The 24,449-nt window shown below is 39.1% G+C and overlaps 1 protein-coding gene across 1 annotated transcript in view; it reads right to left on the reverse strand.

Annotated features, from left to right (window-relative positions):
- CSMD1 (CUB and Sushi multiple domains 1) overlaps positions 1-23,208 on the reverse strand; it is a 1,400,820-nt gene extending 1,377,612 nt beyond the window's left edge. Inside the window, exons 1-2 of the mRNA XM_060136411.1 lie at positions 23,205-23,208; positions 22,631-22,847 (exon numbers count right to left, since the gene is read on the reverse strand). Coding sequence (XP_059992394.1) covers positions 22,631-22,847; positions 23,205-23,208 — 221 coding nt within the window. The remainder of the gene's footprint in view (positions 1-22,630; positions 22,848-23,204) is intronic.
- Between the last annotated feature and the right edge of the window lie 1,241 nt (positions 23,209-24,449).

Here is a 24,449-nt window from a genome sequence, read left to right on the forward strand (position 1 = left end):
TTGTGGCTGGTAAAACTCAACTCAAAGTAAGCCACGTAACCAAAAAGTCTTGTTTTTGCGCTCAAGTTCCACATTCTACATCTAAGTATTTTGAGACTTGAAAAAGCAAGAGGAATGGCTGACCCATCCCTTAAGTCTGCCCTGAGCTTCCAAGTGAGTATTTTTCTTCAGGGAAAAAAAAAAAAAGAAGAAGGGGCCCCATCTACCCCTTTCCTTCTGAACTTCATCACATGGAGGTGATTTGAAGAAGCAAATCACCACCCCCGATATTCAGTGCAGCCCAAGAACGCTGACTATTTAATTTCTATAAGAAAAATATTTAAGCTGGTTACAAACCACTTTTATGCTCTCCCTCTGTATTGATGATGCTAAACTACACTAAATAAAAGAATTTTCATTCCTCCATGTCAGCAAAATATCATTTGATAATGTTCAATAGACCACAGTTAAAGAAACAAAACCTAAAGTATAAGAAACAGGGTCTAGCAATTAATGAGTCTACAAGAGACACCCCACCATCTGAGAGTCGGCTAATATTGAGTTAATCCTACTTTAGAAGTATCTTGATTCATCTGTTATTTATCATGTGGGAAGGATCATGACTACGTTTTTTTTTTCCCCAGAATTCCAGCATAAGTGCATGTCTACCCTGCATTATTTTGAGAATCTAAAGGAAAAAGTTAGACAAGAAATTCATTTTTGTCTCTTGAGCTGCTGACAACTGTCCAACTTTTAATTAGTTTGATTTAATCTTATGTTGGATACTAATAATAGGCCTATTTAAAAGCCAATGGCAAATTTATTCAAAGCAGTTTTTTAAAATTTTACCTGATATATTCCTTAACACTCCATAAATGATTTCTAATAGGTTTCTAAATTTTTATTAATTGATTATACTTTAGGCTTGTTATTTTAGAAAGAGATTTATGACTAATTATGTGATTTTTAAAAATTTGAAACATGTTACAAACTTTTTATGGAAACGAAGACAAGCTGTATGTTTGTTATCGCCATCTGCTCTTTTGCCATTTTGATTTATCCCAGCTACTGTGCACACTTCCGTACAGATAAATATATATAAAATCGTTAGGTGCTTTGAACTTCTTTTCTTTGATAAAGTATAGAAATTGATACAGGTTTTACCAAAAAATATTCAAATTCCAGATGGAAATGAAATAGAAACCAGAGAAGATTCCAATATTATTTAATAGAGCCAAAGATATGGCAACCCTGTCATTCTTCTGGGTTTCTAAATATGTAAGACTGATCTTTTTGATAAAGCAAGTATCTCTCCATGAACATGGCGTGTAAACACCTAGGTGAGTCACACGTCAACTAGACTCCACTACTAGGTTTCAAACTGGATACTGCTTCCAGGCAGCACTGTGACACTCTCCCTCCCCATCTATGGCCCATTCCATGAACAACCACCCTGAAAATGTAAAGTGTTAGCAATAAGGACCTGGGTGCACTGCTTGGCGATCCCTGTGTTGGAAATGCTCTTCCGCAGACCACCTTATGACTAATATCTTACAGCTCACAGGGCAACCCCTCAATCTGTCCTTCATCACCCCAGTCATTCTCTACCACTTTACCTCGATTAATTTCCTTCTCCGCAGGCATCACTGAAGAGTATGTTATTTGCTTGTACATTTTTAACTGTCTATTATTTTGTCTCCATGAGAGTCTTCATTCTGTCTCTTCTGGTTTATCACGTCACCCCCCGTACCGAGACCAATGTCTACGGGATTCCCACCACGGGATAACAAAATAATCAATACTTGTTATCTGAAAAAAATAGTATTGATCTTCTAAAATATATAAAATTTGGTAGCTTATTTTCATAAGGTTTCTCTTGCTTAGTTCATCTTTGGACAACCCTTAGGGTCCTAGGATCATTTAGAATATGCACAGTGATGACAGATCACTACAGTATGAAGCTGGATTGGATTCTGCAGGAACCGCCAAGTTGCCAAGGGTCACATCAGCGGTTCCTGTGCCTCAAACAAAACAAACAAATCTGGAGACCATTCACAGGGTCTACTCTAGGTGACTAACCAGTACCTTCCTCTGGAAAGATCCATCTTCAAGAACTCAAGCCCATATCTTACAAATACCCTTCCCTACTTAACCCTTTTGAGATACTACTAAGACTCATGAATACAGTGCTCTCCCCCAGAATCAGGAAATTCAGTGAATTCAGCCCTGCTTGTCGCACAGCTTGAAACTCAGGTGGTCTATAACTGAGCATCCTAAATGGAGAAAGATCTGAGAGGGCTGTAGCGGAAGAGGAAGAGTGGGCAAGACACATACGGTGCTCGGACAGAGCTGAAGCCTAATTTATATTCAGGTTGGGGAGCCGAGCAGAAATCTCAGAATAGGGTTTTCTTCTTGTGTATTTATTTCTGAATCCTTCTGCTCTTCTACTTAGCTTCTCTTATATCCAACAGAAGCAGGTTTTGATGTGTTTGAGTTTCATGGCCAGAAGCATTGCCTTGAGGAGGGGTTACATTATTATTTGTTGTGTCTGTTATTATTTTAGCTGAAGCAGTAGATCCAAAATGCAGTTTATGGACCATCTTATTGTTCTGAAGAGAACTGGGGAAGACCGTCGTCACTGCCTTTCCAGTATCACGGGGAAGCCCGAAACGTATTTCTGACTTCCATCCTCAGAGAAAATGTTACAGGATCTTTCATATTACCTTACAGTTAATCTATAGCATTTAAAATGCTAGTGCATGAGTACTGGAATAGATACAGTGAGCTAGAATAAATTCTGCGGGAAAGAAACTGCAGGAACAAAGCCATTTTCTATTTCTAGCAGCGACAGCATTCGTTTCAGTAACACCAGAAGGAGATTAAAATAATGCACTTCCTGTTTCCAAAAGGATTTACCGCCCTGCTCAGGCATTTCTTCCCAACAGGGATGCCAAACAAATATCAAAGGATCAATAACCTTGTTGAATTTCACTAGTCTTCTGACTTGGATTTAATCCATATGAAAGAAAGTAATGATTTTCCTTTTTTGGGGGGGGGGTTGTTCCAACACTTAATTATTGATAGCTTTTAATGCTGTTGAATATACTAAAACAATAGAATTAATGGTGCGTAGCATGTTCCAAATAAATTTCAATTTATCGCTCAGGGACTGGCAACATTTAACACCAAGACTGATTTTCAGTTCTGAGTTATTTTTGTTTCCTTCCATGAAAAAGTAACCGTATGGTGGTTGGGGTGATGGCTGTGGGTGTGGTGCAGGTGGCCTGGGAAAAGGCCCACTGGACCCGTCATTACAAACCATGGCTCTAACTTAAGCCCAAAGTTCCTTTGCATCCTGCACTGCCATTCGGAGTACTCATGATTCGTCCATGGAATAGATCCAGGCACATCTCCCTCTCTATCTTCACACGCACTCTGTTCTCGTCACATGGGGCGCCATGTTATTCAAGTTCTCCTGCTTTAAAAACATGTCTTTTCTCCCTCTTCGCTCTCTTCGAGAGGAGGCTCCTGGAAAACCAGGCGAAACCTCGTACCTTGTTGCCCATATAAATTAACATGATTTCTTGTACATACTAGTTGCAAAACACATTTTCCTTGGAGTTAAATAACTTTATAAAAAATGAATTTATTGGCTAATTTTGGGGCAGATAATAGCATAAATATTAGTACTGTGCCAATCAGATCTACATTTTAAGAGTTAATGTTTATATTTATACACTGGGAAATGTGCATAGGCTGCTGGAAGAGGAATAATACATTCATAAACACGTTTCACATATGCATTTTATTAGATCATAATCACCATGGTGAATTAAACCTTTAGCCACACAAGTGTGTTTCTACTCCTATTCATAGTTACAGAATCGTATTGTTAGTTACGAGAATGTAAGTTTTTCCTTTTATAGTAGTAGGTCTATAAAGACTTGTCTCAGTTGTGCTTAGTGTGGAGAAAATGTCATATTAGACAACATGCAGAAATGTTTGAAAAAACTACTGAATAAAATTAAATATAACAAATATTCAAATTCTACCATTTCAAGAAATATAGATTATATATGTATATACATATATATGCATACATATTTAAAACAAATAAGCATATATTTATTATATACCTTGCCAAAGTTAAATGACTTGCCCAGCATCTAAAATTTAGTAAATGGTCATGGGTGACACTTTCTTCTATTTAATAATGGCTCAGGTATGGGAAAACAAACCCAAATTGAAAAAAGAAAAAAAGTTTCAATAAAGGTAAGAGGATAAAAATCATGCAGAGTATATTCTGACTACAATACAGTAAAAGGAGATGTCAACAGTAATAAAATCACTATAGAAACCCCATGTGTTTGCATGGAACACAATTCTTTTTTTTTTTTTTTTTTTTTTTTGCGTTACACGGGCCTCTCACTGTTGTGGCCTCTCCCGTTGCGGAGCACAGGCTCCAGACGCGCAGGCTCAGCGGCCGTGGCTCACCGGCCCAGCCACTCAGCGGCATGTGGGATCTTCCCGGACGGGGGCACGAATCCGTGTCCCCTGCATCGGCAGGCGGACTCTCAACCACTGCGCCACCAGGGAAGCCCCGAACACAATTCTTAATTCATATGTCAAAGATGAAATCAGGAGACAAAGTAGAAAATATTTCAAACTAAATGACTACAAAATACAACTAAATTATGACAAAATGTGTGACACAGATAAAATAGTATTGGGAGGGAAAATCTTTATCCAACAAAAGAGTTGACTCAGCGACCTTACATTTTACTTAAATTGCTAGAAAAAGAGCAGAATAAGCCAAATTAAATATAAATAGGGAAATAAAAGAAATGCAATTTTTGAAAAAGATAATTGAGAATATAATAAAGACAAAGTGTGGTCTGTGAAGAAAAAGAAAACTGACAAAACCTTAGCTAGAAAGAAAAATAGAAAATACAAATCACCAATGTCAAAAATGAAAAATAATTTATCACCAGACTGTACAGACATTAAGAGGATTCGAAATAATACTACTTCAACTTTGAACCAACACATTTGATAACAGATTAAGTGGATATCTTGGAAAATATTTTACTAAAACTGACACCAGAAGAAATGGAAAATCTGAATAGCCATGAATCTAGAAAATGCATTGAAATTTTTTTAAGGATTTACCAAGGAAAACTGCAAACACAGATGTTTCTCTGAATTTTGTCAAGGAATAACACCAAATTTGCATAAACTGCTTCAGAAACGGAGGAGGAGGGAATACTGTTCTACTTGAGTTTTTGAAATTACGCTTACAGCAAAACCTGGAAAAGTTTACCAATAAAAGAAATTACAAACCAAAATTACTTGTGTATATACACAGAAATTCTTAATGTCAAACCAACCAATGTGAAAGGACAGTACCTTATAATCAGGTAGACTTTATCCTAGAATGCAACGAAAGAGTAACATTTAATAAACTAATCAAATTGGCCATATTAATAGAAAACAGAAAAAACTGCCACCATTTCAGTTGATGCATAACAAGCACTTGATAAAATTAAACTATAATTCATAATAAAACCCTCAATAGGACTTCCCTGGTGGTGCAGTGGTTAAGAATCTGCCTGCCTATGCAGGGGCCACGGGTTTGAGCCCTGGTCCGGGAAGATCCCACATGCTGCGAAGCAACTAAGCCCATGTGCCACAACTACTGAGCCTGCACTCTAGAGCCCACGGGCCACAACTGCTGAAGCCCACACGCCTAGAGCCTGTGCTCCACAACAAGAGAAACCACCGCAGTGAGAAGCCTGTGCACTGCATAGAAGAGTAGCCCCTACTCGCCGCAACTAGAGGAAGCCTACGCATAGCAACGAAGGCCCAATGCAGCCAAAAATAAATTAATTAATTTTTTAAAAATCCTCAACAAACCAGTAACAGTAGAGAACTTAACTGATAAAGGACATTTATGAAAAAATAAGAACAAAAACAAAAAAAAGTACAATCAATATATTGGTCAAGTTACAGTCAGGAGACAGAAACTGCACCAGTAATTTGAAGGGGAAAAATTTAATGTAGAGTTATCTCCAAGCATTTTTTTCTTGTGAAGTATGCTTGATGAACATTATTTTGTGTTAGGAAGCAAGAAAATCTGAATTTGGTTTAACAGTTACATCCTCCTATTTCATATTACCTTGAATAAGTTTGAAGGTTTAGTAACCATCACCTGCACTACAAGAGTTCGACATCTCACCTTACCGAATCTTTGAGATAAAAAGAAAAAAAAAAAAAAAAAGAATGACTAGCAGAGGATTAACCACAAAGAGGCGAAGAGAAGTTTAAAAACACAGGAACAGTAGAAATGCAGAGCAGCTTTAAGGCAGGGTAGAGTACCCGAGGAAGGAAAATATAATAAAGACTGCTCCCACCAAGCTGAGATTCAGAACTTGTTGGGGGAGAGAGTAACTAGTGGTCGACTGGACAGTGGAAATGCTTGCCGAGGTTCCGCCATTCAGAGCTGGCAACCAGGAATGTGTGTGTGGAGTGCTGGCGAACCTGGAAGTCACCCCAGGAGGTGCTAGAAAGCTCTGAGGACGGCGATGCCATCTGACATCCTGCACAGTGCTGGCAGCCATGTGACCAGTAGCAGGGACCAAGAGAAACCGTTCCTTCCTCCACTAATGCACCCACAGAAACTGGCAAAGCTTAACACAGTGCCAGCTGGCAGGTGAGAGCTGTTCTCAGGGCACAGCTCTGGTATCACAAAGCAGGGAAAGAAAGGCAGATTTGGAGACAAGAGGCAATCCACTGGTAACCAGTAACCAGCACAAGCAACGTCATCTATAATGGTCATTAATCCCCTGGTAACCAGTAACCAGCACAAGCAACGTCACCTATAATGGTCATTAATCCCCTGGTAACCAGTAACCAGCACAAGCAACGTCATCTATAATGGTCATTAATCCCCTGGTAACCAGTAACCAGCACAAGCAACGTCATCTATAATGGTCATTAATCCCCTGGTAACCAGTAACCAGCACAAGCAACGTCATCTATAATGGTCATTAATCCCCTGGTAACCAGTAACCAGCACAAGCAACGTCATCTATAATGGTCATTAATCCCCTGGTAACCAGTAACCAGCACAAGCAACGTCATCTATAATGGTCATTAATCCCCTGGTAACCAGTAACCAGCACAAGCAACGTCACCTATAATGGTCATTATTTCCCTTCTTTCGCCAGAACCAAGGCAAAGATGGTCACTTATCATTGTTATGCAACACTGTGCTGAATGTATTAGCCATTTCAAAACAGTCCAAAAAAGGAAAGGCCAGTGGGAGGAAGTGGAACTGCCCCTCCATGCAGATACCATTGTTTACATGAAATATAAATCCCAGAGGACCTTCAAAATAGCTACTGGAAATACTGAAATTTAGGAAAGTCACAGGATACAAGGCTAACATTATACAAAATACCAATTGCATTTTCATCCATTATCAGCAAATAAATAATAAAAAAATAATAATATAAAAATAAAATAATAAATGAAATAAATAATAAAATGATGGCATTTATAATAGCAGCAATACACTAAAAGTAGTTACAGATGAATCTAATTTAACATTTTCTGAGAGAAACTAAAAACGACCTAAATACATGTAGAGATAGAATGTATTCATGTATTGGAAGCCTACTGCTAATATGGTAATTCTTCCCAAATTTGTAGATTCAAAGCAATCCTAACCAAAATCTCAAGGGAATTTTTATAGACGTTGACAAGTTAATTCTAAATGATTCTATGAAATTCAAAAGACCTAGAATAACGAGCGCGCACGCGCGCACACACACACACACTGGAGTACCTACTCTACATGACTTTAAAACTTCCTGCGTAGCTACAATAATCAATACAGCAAAAAGACAAACAGATCAATGGAACAAAATAGAGAGTACAGGAATAGTCCCTGACATAGGTCAGAAGTTGAATTTCAGCAATTGTGCTAAGTCAGTTCAAAGAGGAAAATGAAGTCTTTTCAACAAATGCTGGATCAGCTGAGTATCTCAATTTAAAAAAAAAAAAATGTGCATCAATCCTTACCTAGCACCATACACAAAAAATCAGCTTTATAAGAATTATAGTCTTTTCAGTAAATGGTGCTGTAACAATCCACATGCAAAAAGATGACTTCCAAAACTTAATTTTATTATGTGATATGAATTAAAGTCAAAATGGATCACAGACAAATCAAAGAGCTAAACTATTAAACTTCAGAAGAAGGCATCAAGGAAAATGTTTCTGATAAAGTATGCAAACTTTTTTTGTATTTTGCATAGTCATAAAACAATAAATATATTGTTAAATTGGACTTTATCAAGATTAAAAACAGTTGTTCAAAATACACCATTAAGAGAATGAATCTGGGAGAAATTATCTGTAACACATATATCACTGGAAGAAAATTTTAAGAGACATGTCACAAAGGAAGATATATGAATGACCAGTAAGTACATGAAAAGATACTCACATTAGTCATCAGGGAATGTAAATTAAACCGCAATAAGGTAACTCTCCATTACACACTCATTAGAGCGACCAAAATTAAAGAGCAGATATAGCGAATACAGGCAAATGTGTGACGCAGCTGGAACTCATAACTACTGCTGGCAATGTAAAAGTTTACAGCCCATGGGAAATGGTTTGGCCATTTCTTCGAGTTAAGCTTAATCTATCATATGACCCATCTATTCCACTGCTAGGTATTTGCCCAAAGAAATTAAAACAATTGTCCAAAATACCATCTCCAATCTTGTGTAAAGAAATCTAGAATGTTCCCCATCCAAGTTGGGCTATTTACATACTAGAGTTCTAATGCAGAAACACAAGATTTTCAGAAAAAGTCTTGGCAAATCCACTACCTAGTAATTATACAAACTTTATTCATTTAAAGTGACTGAAAACATAAATACACGATATGACAAACCATATCATTGCAATGCAAGGTATAATAAGAAAAGGCGAGCTCTATTCCAGAAGACACCTTTGAAATCTTAAACCTCTCCATTTTCAAAGGGAAGTATCTGAACCCTGCCAAGTTCCCAGCTACTTTGGGGCCAGGTGTTTTGCAGCTGCCTCTTCTCATTACTCTGGAATTACCAACACATGGAGTTGACAAGGCTGGGATTATTAATTAACCTTCTAGGGCAGAGGTCACAAGCTGCTGCTACCCCTGTACAGTTCCCGCACTGTATTTTTTTTTTTTTGAAATAAGGAAATAATGAGCGTCAGGCCGCAGAGGACCCTCACATAAGCCCACCAGATACCCCGGTTGCTGTCAGCTCTGCCCTCCCTCAATGGCCTGTCCACAGCCATCATCTCTCCAGACCCGAGTACGAGGCTCTCCAAACCCCACTAGCCCCTAGTTCACGCCAACCACAGACCGTGTCACTCTCCCCTGCCCAGGTAGCTAAAGGGGAGGGGACCGCAGTTCTGCCCCGGCCTGGCGCACACAAATCTAGCCTGATGGAGGTGGGCCTCCAGCTCCGAGGCACAAACCAACTTTCCGAAGCAGCAGCGTGAAGCCCAACGGTGGCTCAGTGCTCACACCAGACCCAGGAGCCTTTCCCAGCACAATGTGGATCCAAGCGTAAACGCGGCTCTTACTCTGGAACCCAGGGTGGCCTAACCAGGACAGAGGCTCGGCCGGTCCTCGGGCACCCAGGGCTCCCCACCCTGGACACTACTCTCCAGGAAGAGCTGGGGTTTGGTCAGTTCAGTACACCTCAGGCAGCCGGCGAGGAAGTCGACGCAAACGTACAGTCACACATAGAGAAAAACCCAGGAACTCACTTGCATCCTTGGGCGTGCTGTTCCTCTGGACAGCTGCGGGGTGTCTCAGTGCTTCCCAGGAAACCACCGCGGGGCTCCTGGAGTCCTTCTCCTGGAGAGTAGCCTCGGGTCTTGGCACTCTCCCGAGCCCAGTCGACTTTCAGCCCGTCCACAGGGGCCCCTCCAGCAGGAAATCTTCTTTTGCACACCGTGGGGCACGTCCGCAGGCCGGGGCCTGGTCCTGGCGGAGGTACTGAGGGCCCCCCAGGAAAGCAAACAGGAGCCCGGAAGATGCGCTGTGCAGCTTGGGGCCTGTGGGGCAGCAAGTCTGGGTCCCGAAGGAGGAGGGCGGGAGAGGATGCCCGAGATGCGCTGACGAAGGCGGGCGACTCAGAGAACCGCAGAGTCCACTTGGGGAGCCGCCGCAGGGACCACCCTCCCGCCAGGAAGCCGAGCTCAAGGGCTCTGGGGAGACGTGCGCGGCCTGATTTAACCTCTTACCAATCAGGGAAGTTCCCTTAATCAGGAAGTAATTGGAAACTGCTGTGGCTAATTGGAAGCCGCCCCAGCCAGTCAGGCCCGCGTTTCTGCTTGGCGGCCATTGGCTGCAGCTGAGGAGCTGGTGCCGCGTTGATACTGACCACGACCTCACCAGGAGGTCTCGCCACGGTCTTACACCTGCTCTGTTTCACGTATTCGCATCGTCCTTCTGGTTCCAGCAGGCCTGGGAGTTCGAGGCCCTGCTCTAACAAGTGGCAAAGGAAGACGCGTCAATCACAAGGGCGCCCCCCCTTGGCTTTTGCTGGTAGCGCGGGTCCATGGGGGTGGAGGCGGCCTGGGGTTCAGGCACCGGGGCGCCTTGACACTGAAAAGGGATGATGGGGGATAACGGCCACGGAGGGTCCGTGAACAGCTGTGAGAAACAGAAGCTGCCTCCTTGAAGGAAGACACTTTGAGAAACTTTCAGGAGGCCCCCGTTTCGTTTATCTCAGTTTTCCTCTTTGGGCTGAAAGGTGACAGGTTGTACGAAACATTCACTTGTATCCTTTCTTGCGCACTCTCTGATTCTCCCTCTCGAGGGGAACATACCCCTGTACATTAGGGGACTGCTTCCTTGAAACAGAGAGCCAGCTATACAGATTCTGGGTTTATACTAGTGATTTCTAAAATAAAAAGTAACAGATGTTGGTGATAAAGTATACGTGAGTAGTGCTGGTGAGTAGCAGTCTAACTATAGCCACGACCCTGCGTCTTCCATTTGAGGGTTTAGTGTGGGATCAATACAGTCTTTGAGCTTGGGAAGTTGTATTGACAACAAGGTTCAGAGACAAAATTGTCTAATCTTCCACTGATCGTGAAACAGAGGCCAACAAGAACTGGCCTCTGGGCAGGAAGCCAAGGAAATCCAATTAGGGTCAGTGACCCAGGGGGCAGAGGTTGGGAGGGCAGGGCTCCAGATCATTCTGGAAGTTCACACAGGCAGGCTTTATTCCCCACTCACTTAAGGACCCTCCCCAAGCTGCCTCCCCCTCAGGGCAAGTATGAACCAAAGAAAGGCTGTGAGGGTTTTATTCACTTATATCTACCACCTGGAATCTATGAGCAACTTTCCGAACCCTGCTTGAGTTAATACTTCAGGTTCTAAGAGGTAAGGCAGGGGAGATGTAAGCCAGGACAAAACTGAGGTTCAGAAAAGGGCCAACAGCTCCGCTCCTGGAAACCTTATTTGAAAGAATTTTCTAAATTTACAGGCTTCTGGGCTGTAAACACTCTTAATCGCTTATACAATTTTTATATATAATACTGCTGCCTAGTTAAATGCACAAACTCATAAAATGTCTAAATATCAAGTTTACTCCAGGATAACAGTTTTTAAAGGTTTGAGACAAGATGGCTTCTAAGATAAATATTTGCCTTTTGATTATTTTTCAGTACATTCAGATACAAAGTCGATCGTATTTATACGCACAGGGTGGGTGACTGTTTATTATAGTAAAAGAAAGAATTGTTTTAAGTTCTAAGTAATATCCTATTCCTTTTTTTTTAAATTCTGTGAATTGAAAGTGTATGACACACTTTTGTATATAGCATCCATTTCTTTACAATTATTTTGTAAACAACTAATGTACATTTATTCAATCAAAACGCACCGGTTTAGTGTGTTCTAAGTGCTCAGCTTCTGTTGGGGATAAAAGCATAAATCAGTACAGGTTTTGCTATCCAAACACTTAAAAGGGACGGGGAGAGAAAAAGTACATTTTAAACTTAAAAAAAATCATTCACCTACAAATCTAGTCATCCACACAAAATTAATTTAAAATCTTGGAAATTCTAAGAAATCTGATTATTTTTAGCTCCTTCTTACTTTTTACTATGGAGAGCTTCCCAGTAAGTCATTTGAACAGACTATCTTTGCAGATTCACTATTATACAGAATAATAAAATTCAATTAATATCTTACCAACTTTTGGACACTTTATGTTTCTTTTCCCAGAAACCTAGGACTGAAATAATAATTTTATTTCCTTTTGAGAGAGAAGGTAAAAATGATTCTTGGTGAAATTTGATGATATGTAATACGGTGGAAATCCCATTTGCTTGCTGACACAATCCTGCAGGAGACCCCATCATTTTCTATCACTTCAATCATTCCATCCGCCTAGCTACCTCTGCACAGCAGAAATGTAACTGTCAGTTCCAGAGAGTTCTCGTTTACCTTTTTCAGCTTGGGTCTTCGCATAGAAAAACAATATTGAGAGAAATGTAGAGGCCACATATACAGAGGTACAGGTATAGATGGTTGTATACAGATGGTTTACTGCTGTAAACAGGGAATTTTCATCCTTGGCATTTTTGACATTTGGTGGAAGACAATTCTTTGTCATATGGGACTGTCCTACGTGTTGTCCTGTGTGTTGTAGGACATTCATCAGCATCTCTGTACTGTACCTGCCACATCCTAGGAGCATCCCCACCCAACTGTGACAATAATGTCTTCAGACATTACCAAATGTCCCCTGGGGCATAACATCACCCCTCGTTGAGAAACACTGATATAAATATAGATATAGATTAATAGATGGGAGAGAGAGAGAAAAACATCAAAATGGAGATATTCATAGGCACAGAGATAGAAATAACTACCTCCACAAGAATGCCAAAGACAGAGCATATACATACTTACAGAAAGAAACCACCCAAACGCTGATCCAAATAGACACATGCACCGCCAAATGCACAGCAGCACTATTTACAATAGCCAAGATATAGAAGCAACCTAAGTGTCTACTGACGGATGAATGAATAAAAAAGATATGGTACAACCAGTCAGAATGGCCATCATCAAAAAATCTACAAACCATAAATGCTGGAGAGGGTGTGGAGAAAAGGGAACCCTCCTGCACTCTTGGTAGGAATGTAAATTGACACAGCCACTATAGAGAACAGTATGGAGGTTCCGTAAAAAACTAAAAATAGAACAACCATACGACCCAGCAATCCCACCACTGGGCATATACCCTGAGAAAACCATCATTCAAAAAGATTCGTGTACCACAATGTTCATTGCAGCACTATTTACAATAGCCAGACATGGAAGCAACCTAAGTGTCCACCAACAGATGAATGGATAAAGAAGATGTGGCACATACATACAATGGGCTATTACTCAGCCATAAAAAGAAATGAAATTGAGTTATTTGTAGTGAGGTGGATGGACCTAGAGACTGTCATACAGAGTGAAGTAAGTCAGAAAGAGAAAAACAAATACCATATGCTAACACATAAATATGGACTCTAAAAAAAAAAATGGTTCTGATGAACCTAGGGGAAGGACAGAAATAAAGACACAGATATGGAGAATGGACTCGAGGACACAGGGAGGGGGAAGGGTAAGCTGGGACGAAGTGAGAGAGTGGCATGGACATATACACACTGCCAAATGTAAAACAGATAGCTAGTGGGAAGCAGCCGCATAGCACAGGGAGATCAGCTCGGTGCTTTGTGACCACCTAGAGGGGTGGGATAGGGAGGGTGGGAGGGAGACACAAGAGGGAAGAGATATGGGGATATATGTATATGTATAGCTGATTCACTTTGTTATACAGCAGAAACTAACACACCATTGTAAAGCAATTATACTCCAATAAAGATGTTATAAATAAATAAATAAATGAATAAATAAATAAGGTATGGTACATATATACAATGGAAAACAACTCAGCCATAAAAAAAGAATGAACTTTTGCCATCTTCAACAACATGGATAGACCTGGAGGGTATTATGCTTAATGAAATAAGTCAGACAGAGAAAGACACATATTGTATACTTTCACTTATATGTGGAATCTAAAATATAAAAGAAACACGTGAATATAAGAATGAATATAACAAAATAGAAACAGACTCACAGACAGAGGGGAAGCTAGTGGTTACCGGGGGGAGGGGGAAGACGGAGGGGCGGGATAGGGGTAGGGGATTAAAAGGTACAAACTACTATGTATAAAATAAATAAGCTACAAGGATATACTGTATAACGCAAGGAATATAGGCAATAGTTTATAGTAACTACAAACGGAGTATAACTTTTAAAAATTGTGAATCACTATGTTATACACCTGAAACTCATAATATTGTACATCAACTATATCTCAGTTCTTAAATAAAAGGGTAACAACAACAATAACAAAACCTCCCCTACCCCTAGCCTGCTGTGAACACTAAGAGAGCCATACTTTTTCTGGATTAAGGCAGCATTTTATCTTGATTAAAATTACAACGGCTGGTAGGCAGCCCTCTGGGAGCCCTCAGGGTGGACAGATGCCTTTATTCTCCTTCCCACAGCATCCTTGAAATCACTACAACATGCTGCAATTATATATAAGAAAGGCATACGCCGGGTTCCACCATCATCCAGAATTTGATGTGTTTTATTATGAGATTACATATTGTTTATTCAAGAAAATAAAATATTGAGTGAAATTGGACAATCCAATACTACTGTAATTTATAAATGTAAAATATAGTGAGAGATCTCTTCATATCAGCAAATAAAGATCCCATTCATTATTTTTAATGGTACATTGTAATACATATATCCTCTAACTTATTTAACTAGTCTCTATAGAAGGATAGACATTCTTGAATTTGTTTTTAATACTATCAAAATGCACCCATAAGCATTTCATTCCATGTGTTTTGTCATATTTGAAGGTAATTTTGTAGAATAAATTCTTAGCTGGACTTGCTGAAGGAAAGAGCTTGTACATAATTTTTAAATTTGAGAGAAATTTCAAAATTCTATCCAAAAATAACTGCTGCAATTCGTAATTCTACCAACAGGATATAAAGGCATTTGTCTAATACCCTCAAAAACTCTGAGTTATCAAAAATTTTAAAGTTTTGCCATTCAGACTGATGAGATATATTGCATTACTGTTTTAATTTTCTTGAAATACACTTATTACCATGGACTGTTATATTTGAACTCCTTGTTCATACTTTTACCTGGTTTTCTATTAAATGATTTATCTTATTCCTTATAGTTCTGAGAGTGTATGTTATAAATTAAGAAAATAACTCCCTGTGTCTCACACTACTGTAAATACTTTTTCTCGATTTGTCATTTGGCTTTTGGATTTTAAATTTGAGGAAGTCAAATTCTTCAGTCATTTTCTCCATGACTTCTAAATTATGTGTACTGAAGAAGTTCTTTCTGGTATTTTTATTATTGCATATTATTATTTAAATTGATGATCCAACATAGTTATTTTAAGTAGTAAAGACAAGATTTTATATTATAAGATTGTGTCTCCTTTCACGTTCCCATGACCAATACCTCAAAATAGCTTTGTCTGCTGAAAATGCAGTCCTGTCGCAAAGTATTTATTAATCTTCTTTTTCTTTCATCCTCTTCTTGAAACTCTGAATGCCTTTCCATATGTCTACATTTATGCAAGACAAATGTCCTAGGAGTTGGGGGCTCTGGGAATATTTTCCTCACACATATATTTATGATTATTCAAAAGACTCCTTTGCCCATATTAATATGGTTTGCTACTTTCAAAATGACCAAGATACTGAAATGAACCATCCATTTTTGGCTCATGCAAAACCACCACCACAGCATGAATGGTAGTGGTCAGAATTCAGATACATGTTAAAACATGCTTACAGTTTTGCAAACATAGTTCTACCTATCTCCCTTAAATGCTTTACATTTTATCTCCAGGATTTCTAATTACTAGCAACTTAATCATTTTTGTTAATAAATATGAGCCTTATAAAAAATATATACAGTTTTCAACCATATTAAAATCAGCTGGGGGATAATACGCAAGTACATATTTATACAAATACAAATATAAACATATGTTTAGGCCTCATCCTTGAATCTCTGATTTAACCGGCCTTCTCTTCCACACTAGCCAACTGCAGACAACCAACTTAAAAAGAATAAATAAATTAGTGGACTCTGCCTTACCCAATCACTATCAACCTTGCCTATAAGTTGCTAATTCAAAGCATATGCTGAGAAAGGAAATTTGGAAGCTGTATCAAATAAAATGATTTTTTTATTTCATCATCTTAAAACATGTACATAGAATAATCATCACGGCTGACAGATGCACGAACTCATGGGAACATGATAGGTTTATAGGAGATGACCTAACACTGCCACTGTCCCCCTCAGCACCTCTGCACCGTGCCCACTAGGACAGGAGGCCCGGTTTGATCAGATCCCTAAGCATTGGTTGGGCTACTGGGCTTTGACAGCCTGAGGCTTCAGCCCTGTGGGCTTCAGCTCCTCACGAAGGCTATAAGGCCCACCTCTCTGGGGCCCTCCCTCACTACGTGTTGGTCTGATCATGCCAGCCATTCCTTCTACTCCCAGACCCTGTGGCTGACCGAATGTGATAAGATGGCAAGACATGTCTTTGGTATGAGTATGATGTTCCAGTCCCTATAGAAGCTTTTATACACACTTCATCCTATGTTTTTCAGAGTCTTAAATGGGGCATGAGTCACCAGCCAAGCTAAAAATAAAATGATGCTTTGATTTTTATCTGACTACGTGTCTGTGAACGGTTCCCTCAGAACCTCATAATGGCAATGGGGGACAGTACGGCAGAATTTAGACACTGCCAGGCCTCTAGTCTAATTTAATCCAAATGCAACTGAAACCCCTTCCTAGCCCTTAAAAGCTCTGAAGTTCTAAACATCACCGGATATAGTTAATATTATACAAATTTCTTTGTTAACACATTTTTTCAAAAAATGGAAAAAACTGATATTTTTGCATCACTTATTCATGATTTACTGATTGTAATGGCTCTATAACATTCATCTCTTACCTCTTCATTACCATCACTGCAGAAATTTAGGGGTAATCTTGTAAAAGTCAGAGGAAGATAAAGCCAAGATAACTGCCAAAGCTATTTTCTTAGGACTTGTATTTTACAATAATCATGGGATATACATACTGATTTTCCACATTTGCATGGTACAATTTTCCTTCATAGGTTCATTTTTATTTACTTTTTGAGGTTATAATGGGATTTATTTTCCAAGTTTGATATTATAATGTTATCATAATTGGAAACTGATGTTAACTTCAATTATTATTATTATTATTTTTTTTCGGTATGCGGGCATCTCACTGTTGTGGCCTCTCCCGTTGTGGAGCACAGGCTCCGGATGCGCAGGCTCAGCGGCCATGGCTCACGGGCCCAGCCGCTCCGCGGCATGTGGGATCTTCCCGGACCGGGGCACGAACCCGTGTCCCCCGCATCGGCAGGCGGACTCTCAACGACTGCGCCACCAGGGAAGCCCCAACTTCAATTATTTTTGATTTGGGGACAAATCGAAAAAACACGACTTCATATTTAGAGAACATCTACAGGATACAAAAGTCTCTCATGCTCACCTAGAGGAGAGAGTTATATTAAGTCATGCTGGCTTATACACAGAGAGCATAGAGAGGAGTGGTCCTGAATCAGGAATAGCTTAAATCAAAATCATTCCATGAAGATTTATTGACTATATTAAAGTCATATATGTCATCACCAGAGAAGACAGTCGTGGCACATTTCTTGGCCTTGGAGGATGTATGTTCTATTTGTCATACTAGAACACAAAGATATACAACCTTCAACAAAAGGCAACTTGAGAGACAGTGTGATTCAAAGCAGTGCTTGATTCAAGATCTATGTTAGTTACAAGTGCTAAAGGAGTTCAGAAAAAAAAAAAAAAAGACTTTTTTGGTGGGGTTGTTTTTTAACTTGGGATGCATAGGGCCAATTTCCTGAAATAAATATAATGTGAAATGGGTTTTGAAAGCTGGATATAATGTAGGCAGGCAGAGGGAAGGATGAAGAATATTACAGTATATTATATTCTCTTATAAGGTCAGATCAAGGAATAACTCATAGACCCATTCAGCTAAATAAGAAAACTCCCCTAGCACTATAGCCTGAGTGTCTGTGGCCCCCCAAATTCATATGTTGAAATCCTCACCCCCAACATGGCGGTATTTGAAGGTGGGAACTTTGGGACGTGATTATGGAGAATGTAGCCCTCATGAATGGGATTAGCACCCTTTTAAAAGAGACCCTGGAGACCTCCCTTGCTCCTTGCACAGTATGAAGACACTGAAAGCCTAGATTGACACAGACAGCCCCTATGAACCAAGATACAGGCCCTCCTGAGACACCAAATTTGCTGGTACCTTGATCTTGAACTTTCAGACTCCAGAGCTACAGGAAATAAATCCCCACTGATTTTAAGCCCCACAGTCTGTGGTATCCTATTATAGCAACCAGAGTGGACTGAAACACACAGGGAAAATATGGAAGAGGCGGAAGGCCAGAAGTGTACTTTGCACTTGGTAGGGTTCCTTGAATATCGGGGTCACGTTGACTAGAGTGCTTATCTTACTGGCAACATAGAATGAGGACAGGACTGTGGCAAATGTTTCAGAATTAGAGGGGGGTGAGCCTGGGGCCAGCATATTATCATCTCCATGTACCGGTCAACCTGTGTGCATGGGTCAACCTCGCATAGAATGGGACTTCGTGGAGTGTTTTCTGTGAGGATCAAAGCAGGTTGTGGTTTATAGAGATGTTGCAAAATAAAACATGTAGGGTTAGACTTCTGTGGAGGTCTGAGAATCAGGAGGAGGTACAGAGTCAATATGGCCAGAGATTCAAAAAATGGCAGGAATATGACAGCTCATAAAAACCAGTGAGGGCAGGACTTCCCTGGTGGTGCAGTGGTTTAAGAATCCGCTCTGCCAATGCAGGGGACATGGGTTCGAGCCCTGGTCTGGAAGGAATCCCACATGCCGCAGAGCAACTAAGCCCGTGCGCCACAACGACTGAGCCTGTGCTCTGAAGCCCGCGAGCCACAACTACGGAGCCCGCATACCACAACTACTGAAGCCCATGTGCCAAGAGCCCGTGCTCCACAACAAGAGAAGCCACTGCAATGAGAAGCCTGCGCACCGCAACAAAGAGTAGCCCCTGCTCGCCGCAACTAGAGAAAGCCCGTGTGCGGCAACGAAGACCCAGCGCTGCCAAAAATAAACAAATACATAAATAGATTTATTAAAAAAAAACAAAACAGGAACTAGGGTTTTAATTCTAGATAGCTCAGGAGCAGATTTCTATTCCTAATTTTGAGTTTAATATTTTCTCTTGGGCTCACGAGAAGTCTTAATTTAATGCTCAGTATTTACATACTAAAAGTTAATTTATCGATGGAGACATAAATCATATATGCGTTTGTGTTATATATACATTTTTGTTTCCTTTAAAGATTTCTTGTTACATAGCGTAAATCATATATTCTTACTAAATTTCAAGTTACAGTGTAAACATCTGTAATTCTAACCTCCAAATTCTGTTTTGTTAGTTGGGGATTACATCTAAATCATATGTTACTTATTAAAAGTTCTCTACTGTAGTTACACAAAAGAAATTTCTTCATATAAAATGATCAAGTTGCTAATATGTTTGTTTTTTTGTTAGTGCACATTTTGAGCTGATAAAAACAGCGTTTGTACAGAAGTAAAACAACTACAGACCATGAAAGCTCTAAGCGATAACTTTCCTGACAACTCAGTGAAACAGCAGCTCACACATCAATCCTCTCACAAAAGTCCCTTCGTTTGAATTCCAGAGCTGCTTTAAGTGCTGTGAGTTAATCGTATCTGAGAAATAACAACTGTTCCAAGATATAATGGGAAACAAACAGCATTAGAGTCTCCACCTCAACCCTGTTAATTAGATTTCAATACTATTTATAACGATTTTGCCCATCACCTAATGTTGAAATGTTGCAACCTGCTCACACATTTGCCCTAATAATGAGGAAATTTCCTATTTCACAACATTATTTATTTTCCTATTTCACATCATTCTTTATTCAAATTTTATAATTGTAGAGACCTATACTGCTTGGCAGTCATTACTGGAATTCTGCTTCTGATATGTTTTGCCAATTTGTTAGGACACCTGGCACGCAGGTGCAGCAACGAAGACCCAACGCAGCCAAAAAAAAAAAAAAAAAAATTAAAAAATTTAAAAAATAAATAAAATAAATGAATTTTTAAAAAATGAAGCTGTTAAAAAATATATTAAAAAATCTAAGTGAGTAAACATACATATAACTCAACAATGTTGATGAAGCTTTCTGAGTCACAGCTATTAATTTATATACTACTCACAAGTACCTCAGGATAAAATACAATGAGTCTAACTGTTCTAACCTTAATATTTCTACTGCTGATCCTGTTATAATACTGAAGATGACAGGTATGCTGTTTTCTAAACTTTATAGTTATTAACCTATAAAGTGATCATAATGTCAACTTAAGAACATAAGGGAATACTAAATTGTCCAAAGACAGGTAGTTGAGTAAATTAACATTTAAGACAGGTTTCCTTTAGAATAGGATAGAATTATAGCAATTATAATAGAGTTATAGGGAATGGAAATATTGACAGAAATTTTTTAAAATTTTATAAGCAATATGCGTTTAATTACTTTGGAAACACTCCTCTTCCCCCGCCCCGCCCAAATAATGCCTGAACCTAGAAAGGTACATAAATATGACCAAAAATACTTCAAAATAATAGATTTGAAGATCATTTGTAGTTTTCCCCTCAGAACATGAGCGCTTTACAGCTGGACAGTAAATTACAGACCATATCCAACAGATGATCAATCTGGTTGCATTTCTGACGGCTCCTGGGAAAGTTTTCTTGTGGGAGCTCAGCGCTCTTCCTCACAGAGCAATATTTTTTACTTTCATATGCAATAGGCATTTGTCTTTCATTGAAAGAGAATGAGTTACTTTTTAACACAGAGGCATATGACTTAATATTTGAGTAAACTAGATTCTCTATTTTTTGTCACAATGCTTTCTATTATTACAAAACAGCACTATTCCCTAGTAGAATCTTTTGTGTGGATGAAAAGTTAGTAATAGTTAGAAGAGCATGAAAGAGGTTAAGGCATTTTGCATCAAATTAGCAAGGACTGCAAATATGGATACTTTGTCCAAACATCCAAATGTTGGCCCACACATGTCAGACAGGAAGAAGGAAAGTTTACCTAACAAATCCATAAAGGAGGTAGCTGTATGCAATATGTCTCAGAAAGGGCAACTGGAAAAGTGTTTCTGAAAACAGACAGTAACATTGGAGACGACTCAGAAAGAACTACAAGGTATTTTATATCTGAAAATGCATAAAGAAATGAAAATAAAATATTTGAAATATATTCATATTCTATACTTAACATTGACTATATAGTTAATATATATCGATATTTATATATATTAATATTATATATTTATTAATATATTATATACATACTAATATATATAGTATTAATATATTAACTAGATGTAAAAACACAATTATGCATTTTTATAGCCAGAGATTTTTCTCAATTCACAAAATTGTAAATAAAGTATATCATTTTTGTATATTACTGCTAAGATTAGCATGAATGCCATTTTATTTATCTAAGCAGCACAATTCCTTCCGCCTACTGTCAGTTTTTCTACAAGACCCTATATTCAACAAACTTAATCTCTAATGTAGAATTTTAAAACCAGAGGATAAAGTCTTATTTGCCATATATGTATATATTTAAATATGTTCATCAGTTTGGCTAAGAAATTCCAATTTCTTTGAAAGGGATATTCCTCGTTCTTGGCCAAAATTTAACAAAAAAAAAGATGACTATATTTGTACAGGTACAATTTTTTTTTCTTGGTGATAAATGAAAAATATAACTTAAAATCATCCCAGAAAATATTTTTCTTTCTTCATGGTAAAAAATCATAGATTCAAAGAGAAAGCTAATGAGGAGTGGAATATTCTATGATGGTGCGAACCAAAAATTCTCCAAAGAGTACAATGTTCTTTCATGTTTTTACTCCACCCACCTCCTATGTTCTTTGTATTGAATATACTCTCTGACAATATCAAGGTTCCTTTTGTTGTTCTTTAAATTGTGCTCACTTTGTGCTTTTTCTCTCAAATCCACAGTTGCTTATAAACAATGGTGTATCATAACTTACATTAACTTGGCAACACTGTTTTACAGATCTTGAACAATCTGATATGTATTAACGAAGTCAGTGATTGCTTTCAATAAGAAGTTACGTTCTTAGGGATTGAAAGAAGTGTGCACAAAGCAACAGTCTTTAATTTTTCATTATAGTAACTAAAATGTTCTTTTCTGAAAATTAAATTCAAATGTTAATCCCAATTAAGTTTCACAATCTGAGTATGTCAAACCTCATCTATTACAGGAAGAGCCAACACTTTACCTCACTTTCAAATTCCCTTGTTGGAGCTGTCCATCATACACCGATAAAATATCAAAATCTTCTTCAAGAGCAAAGGTGTGGAATGACAATTGTATCCGATTGCGTTCTCCCGTGATGATAATCCAGGTGCAGTTAGCATAGTTTGGGTAACCATGGGGAAACCCTGGACTCTCAATGGTGCCATTGGGACCCTGGACTAAGCCTCCACAGTTCTGACCTGAAAAAGAAAACACACCAAAAAGCATATAAGTTTGGCCTATCTTTAGTATATTCTTTTAAAAATTTTCCAACCATTTGGTAATTGTTTTTTGGCCACACCATGTGGCTTGCAGGATCTTATTTCCCCGACCAGGGATTGAAGCCAAGCCACTAGAATTGAAAGCCCAGAATCCTAACCACTAGGCCACCAGGGAACTCCTTGGCCAATTTTTATAATGACTTATTGTGTGAGCCTTCATGCACAAATACTGAATGATAAATTGTAGTGGTGTTCTCCAGTGTTAAAAGATAGAGAATAACTCCTCCCTAAAAAAAAAAAAAGAGAAGGAAAAGACGGAAATATACATTTGGGTACTCATATTACAAATTTGGGGAAATTTTTTTTACATCTTCAGCCATATCAGACTGCCACATTTGTGAAACAAAGTTGGTGCCAACTGTCTGCACATTATCATGAGGAAACACTGCCCACAAGATCCTTGCTGGGGAAATTAAATTGACAGATTAAAAAAAAACATTAAATCACTCTCTAAATACATACACAGATGGATATATCTAAATGAGTGCGATCTGAGGTATGCACTATGAAGAGTTAGGTAAAAACCATGCTCAAACTTCAAACTATTTGCACCCACATTGGTTAAAGTCCCACAAAGCCAAAGAATAAAATGAGACCACGGGGAATCTTACCCAGTTGAAAACAAAAGGTGTTAGGAGAAATTAAATTATGCGGCAATGAAGGAGCAAGCCGACCAGCAAAATAAGGGCCCTCCCCTCTATGGATGTCTTCCTGTTTATCGGGTAGGATTTACTGGATGACAGAGAAGGGAGATGTTTGTTGAAATGATGGGCTCCACTAAAGAAGAGGCTCAGAATCAGGGACGGGTGAGTTTAGGTTTCCTTACTCAGGTTTGTAGCGTAACCCACACTTCGCTCACCCGTCTTATTCTTGCTTCTCTTAGAGAGGAGGAATTATGATAGCTCTAACGTTCAAGAGCTACATATTTGCCGTTGTGATTAAAGTAAGAGATATTTATTTGGTTTTGTCCCCTCTGGCACAGAGCTCCTTAATCTCTTGGAATTTCCTAAATGAAGGGGGGGGCGGTGTTTTGTTATGTTAATGGAGCACATTTTGGACCACACCTAGGGATGGGGCTGGTTGCCAGGAGAACATCACCAGGTGATTAGAGGGTTGCAACTTTCAGTCCCAACCTCCTGACTTTTAGAGGGAAGGGGGGAGGGGCTGGAGGTTGAATCAATCCCAATGGACAATGATTTGATCAGTCATGCTTGTGTAATGAAGCTTCATTCAAAGACCTCAAAAAACGGGGCTCAGAGAGCTTCCAGGTTGGTGAACACCTGGAAATACTGGGAGACCGGTGAGCTCAGAGAAGGCAGAGAAGGCTCAGCACCCCTTCCCCATGCCTTGCCCTGGGCAATTCTTCACCTGGCTGTCGACTCCTATCCTTTAATAAACCAGTAATCTAATGAATAAACCGATTTCCTGAATTCTGTGAGCTGCTGTAGCAAATTAATCGAACGCGAGGAGGGAGGCCTGGGAACCTCTGATTTATAGCCAGTGGGTTGGAAGTACAAGTAA

This window comes from Lagenorhynchus albirostris, chromosome 21 (assembly GCF_949774975.1).
Source record: "Lagenorhynchus albirostris chromosome 21, mLagAlb1.1, whole genome shotgun sequence".
Lineage (NCBI taxonomy): Eukaryota > Metazoa > Chordata > Mammalia > Artiodactyla > Delphinidae > Lagenorhynchus > Lagenorhynchus albirostris.